This window comes from Austrofundulus limnaeus, unplaced genomic scaffold, assembly GCF_001266775.1.
Source record: "Austrofundulus limnaeus strain Quisiro unplaced genomic scaffold, Austrofundulus_limnaeus-1.0 Scaffold110, whole genome shotgun sequence".
NCBI lineage: Eukaryota > Metazoa > Chordata > Actinopteri > Cyprinodontiformes > Rivulidae > Austrofundulus > Austrofundulus limnaeus.
The window spans coordinates 774,083-778,586 of record NW_013952512.1 but is presented as its reverse complement, the minus strand read 5'-3'; the positions used below and the strand labels follow the sequence as shown (position 1 = coordinate 778,586).

Here is a 4,504-nt window from a genome sequence, read left to right as displayed (position 1 = left end):
CATCCATCCATCCATCCATCCATCCATCCATCCATCCATCCATCCATCCATCCATCCATCCATCCATCCATCCATCCATCCATCCATCCATCCATCATCTATACCTGCTTTTTCTTTTTAGGTTCATGGGGGTCACTGGTGCCCATATCCAGCAGTCACAGTGGAGGGGCGGGGTACACCCTGGACAGGTCGCAAGTCCATCTCAGGGCCGAGACAGACACCAATTTCCCATAATCCTTCACAAAAAGTGGGTAAACCAAATGGATGGATGTTTGTTGCTATTATTCGTGTCACGATCCTGACTTTAATTTATGTTACCTCAAACAGTCTAGTTTGGTTTAAGAGCTATTTACCTTCATGAATACTTGATTAATTTTCCTAATGCTGATGCTCAAAAACAGTCACAGCTCTATCTCTGTGGTTAATATTAGAAACATGAACATGAAAGTAAACAACACAAGTTTTGTCACAACTGCAGAACACAACAGATCAACAGAGCGAGAAAAACAATTTTAAATGTGTTTAAAAACTATTCAGGCACATTATCGCCCATGGTCCACAAATTGGACATACTGTTACTCTGTACTATCCATTTTAAACTTTGAAAATAAAACACATGGCACACTTGTTGAGTTTATTAATAGTTTTAATAAAAAATTGTCAGTTCCTGCAAGCATTTAAAACCAAATTTTCGACGTTAGTGCAAAAACACATACATGATGATTTTCTCTAACTTTGTGATTTCCGTCATGACCTGCGTCTGTCTCACAAAGCAACTACGCACTTATTCTCAGATCAGTTTTGCATATCCATTACAAAAAATGACATAATTAAAAAAACAATAATAAAATGCATATTTCTGAACTATTAAAAGAAAATGCTTAAATATAATCATCATATACTGTATATTAGAAAAACACACAAACCACACAAAACAGCCCCAGAAAAGGTGTGAAACTGAGGCCTCCAAGATCAGAGATGATAAAGTTAATTACTACATTATCATGAAACACATTGTTTTTATATTTTACTCTTTTATTAATAATAAAATAAATCATATGATGTTTTGAAAGAATTGCATATTTAAACAGAAAAATGATTTCATTTAATATAATTTGTGATTTCTCAGGTACTGATTGTTGAAACTTGTACCTTTGGAGGCACAATTCTGTAAAACTGCTTCCACAAACATTCTCTTATGTCTTTCGCTCTCAGGCAGTAAATCAGAGGATTGACCATTGGAGGAACAAGGCTATAAAGCATTACGATTACAATACGCACATCAGCACTGAAACTAATCCCAACATTACTGGCCAAATATACAAAACATCTTGGTAAATAATAAAGAGAGATTATTATCAGCTGAGTGCTACATGTTGACAAAGATTTTTGACATTTTTTCCAACCAGATATCTTCCTTGCCTCCATAAGTATGGAGCAATATGAGAAAACTATGAATGCCAGAGGGACAAGGAGAATAATCACGGCACTGGTAAAAGCTGCTAAACCATATGGGGTCCTGTCAGTGCAGGCCAGAACTGTTATCCCAATATGATCACAGAAACATTGAGTGATCATGTTTGGGCCACAATAAGGAAGAGGATATGCTCTAATTATTAACATTAATGGAATTACAAAGGCCATTATCCATGCAGCCAGAATGAGAATAAGTATTCTGATTTTTGTAAAAACAATTGTATATTTGAGTGGATGGCAGATAGCACAATACCTGTCAAAAGCCATGAGGAAAAATATAAAAGAATTCAATGCGCCACAATAGTGAACAAAAAACATTTGGACAAAACAGCCATTAAATGAAATGGACCCTGATTTAAACCAATACCTGCTGATGATTTTAGGTAAAGTTGTTGTGCTGAASAGAAGGTCACATACAGATACATTTAAGATGATATAATACACTGGCTTATGGAGRCAGCGGTTAGTTGCAAATAAGAGTAAAACTGTAGCATTTGCTATGACAGTCATCAAATACACAAAGAACAAAAGAGCTGAAACAAGACCATAGTACTCTGGATGAAGTCCAGGGAATCCAGTCAGAATGAATTCAGTCACTCTGCTGGCATTTCTCTCTGACATGATGAGGAAGAAAAGTCCTAAAACACCAAAAAGCACACGACACATTATGAACATTCAAACCTTAAAGTTTAGCTGTGGCTATACAAATTTTACATAATTGCTGTCATTTTAATAATCGATGAATAAAATCAAATCTATTATTTTTGAGGTAACTTTTTTTTTTTACAAAATGTTTGTTCTTGTTTTCAGTCTTCAAAGAAAAAAAATCAGTGGGAAATTTCATTTTATGCATCAAACAATCAACCTTGTCAAACTTTTAATCCCAAGTCATAAGTAATAATAAAATTTAAGCACAGGAAAGTGAGCCTTTTCAATTTAAAAATACCTTTTATACAAGCAGAGCAGCAGAGTACTCTGAGACACTCACCTGTTTGTTACCTGCTTAAAATGACTTTTCCCAGCATGCACTGTGATGAAGGTGGAGTTATTGTCCATCTACTCTATATTCTCTCAGGATGTTTGACGTGCAGTTTGGGAAGTCTAAACTCTTACTAGTTGTGAGTTTGTGTGTGAATGATAAACTGTCTCATTTGTTTTTTATGTGGCCCTGTGATGGAGTGGTGACATGTTCAGTGTGTACCCTGCCTCTCACCCAGTGACTGCTGGAGACAAACAACAAAACGTGGGTAAAGAGAATGGATGTATATTTGCGCATCTCATGATCCTTACTTTAATCTTGGTTTGTTACCTCAGTCTAGTTTGGTTTTAGAGGTAGTTACCTTCATGATCATTAGATTTATTTTATTAGTCCGTGATGTTCAAAAACAGACACAGCTCTGTGGTTAATGTTAGAAACACAATCAAACAGGACAAGTTTTGTCACAACTACAGATCACAACAGATCAACAGAGCGAGAAATACAAATTTAAACGTGTTCAAAATTAATCAGGCCCTTATCGCCCATGTGGTTAAACAATTAACTGACTAATAGGGCTGTCAGGTGGTGTTGGACCATGAAAGAAAAAGAGTAGTTTTAGTGTGTAAAATGTTCATACATAATAAATGTATTAAATGACAGATTAATTGATTCATTGTTTTCACATGAAGTGATCACACTAAAGTATTTTATATATTAAGCTGGATATTCTAAAATGCATGAAGGTAAGCAGATGGTAAGCATAGGAATATCACTTGGCAAATAAAAAATAAAAAAATATAGTTTTGAAACAAGACCACAAATTGGACATGCTGCTAATTGATAATAAATTTTGAGAATAGAACACATGGTAGAATTGTTGAGTTTATTAATAGTGGTAATAAAATGTCAATCGCTATAAACATTTGAAACCAAATGCCTTAGACTCATTGACACACACACATGCTAATATTCTCTAACTTTTTGAATTCGTTCATGACCCATGTCTTGCAACGATGCACTTGATTGTAGGTCAATTTAGAAATTCATATTAATAAAATATAAAACAAAAGTCTCTGAACTGTATAAAGAAAAGAAAGTCCTAAATATTGTCATAATATGTATTAGAAAAAGATGAAAACCACACATAACAGCCACATATAATATTTGAAACGTAGGCCTCCAAGCTCTAAGATGATAGTGTTGAGTAAAATGTTATCTTGGAACACATAATTTAATGATTTTTTGCTCTTTTATTCATAATAAATTATATCCTAAGAAGTCTTGACTGAAAGAAATGCATTTTAAAACATAAAATTGATTTGATTTAATATCATTACAGTGATTTCTCATTTACTAATTGTTAAAACTTGTACTTTTGGAGGCACAATTCTGTAAAACTGCTTCCACAAACATTTTTTTATGTCTTTCGCTCTCAGGCAGTAAATCAGAGGATTGACCATTGGAGGACCAAGGCTATAAAGCATTACGATTACAATACGCACATCTGCACTGAAACTAATCCCCAAAACACTGGCCAAATATACAAAACATCTTGGTAAATAATAAAGTGAGATTATTATCAGCTGAGTGCTACATGTTGACCAAGATTTTTGACAATTTTTCCAACCAGATATCTTCCTTGCCTCCATAAGTATGGAGCAATATGAGAACAATATAAAAGCCAGTGGGACAAGCAGTACAATCATTGCACTGATAAAAGCTGGTACAGAATGTGGGGTCCTGTCAGTGCAGGCCAGAACTGTTATCCCAATATGATCACAGAAACAGTGATTGATTACATTTGAGCCACAATAAGGAAGAGGATATGCTCTAAATAACATTGATGTAATTACACTGGCAATTATCCATGCAGCCAAACTGAGAATAAATATTCTGATTTTTGTAAAAACAACTGTATATTTGAGTGGATGGCAGATTGCACAATACCTGTCAGAAGCCATGAGGAAAAATATAAAAGAGTTCACTGAAGCAAGATAGTGAACAAAAAACATTTGGACAAAACAGCCGTTAAATGAAATGGACCCTGAT

The 4,504-nt window shown here is 34.5% G+C and overlaps 2 protein-coding genes across 2 annotated transcripts in view; both read right to left on the bottom strand.

The window, feature by feature from the left end:
* Window positions 1-466: 466 nt before the first annotated feature.
* LOC106521494 (olfactory receptor 10A6-like) lies at window positions 467-2,097 on the bottom strand. Its single transcript, XM_014014080.1, has 2 exons — window positions 1,153-2,097; window positions 467-472 (listed from the first exon to the last, which is right to left on the bottom strand). The coding sequence occupies exons 1-2, from the start codon at window positions 2,095-2,097 to the stop codon at window positions 467-469; spliced, it is 951 nt and encodes a 316-aa protein (XP_013869534.1).
* A 1,704-nt stretch (window positions 2,098-3,801) lies between these two features.
* LOC106521493 (olfactory receptor 2AT4-like) overlaps window positions 3,802-4,504 on the bottom strand; it is a 3,404-nt gene continuing 2,701 nt past the window's right edge. The window contains exon 2 of the mRNA XM_014014079.1: window positions 3,802-4,499. Within this exon, the coding sequence (XP_013869533.1) occupies window positions 3,802-4,499 (698 nt within the window). The remainder of the gene's footprint in view (window positions 4,500-4,504) is intronic.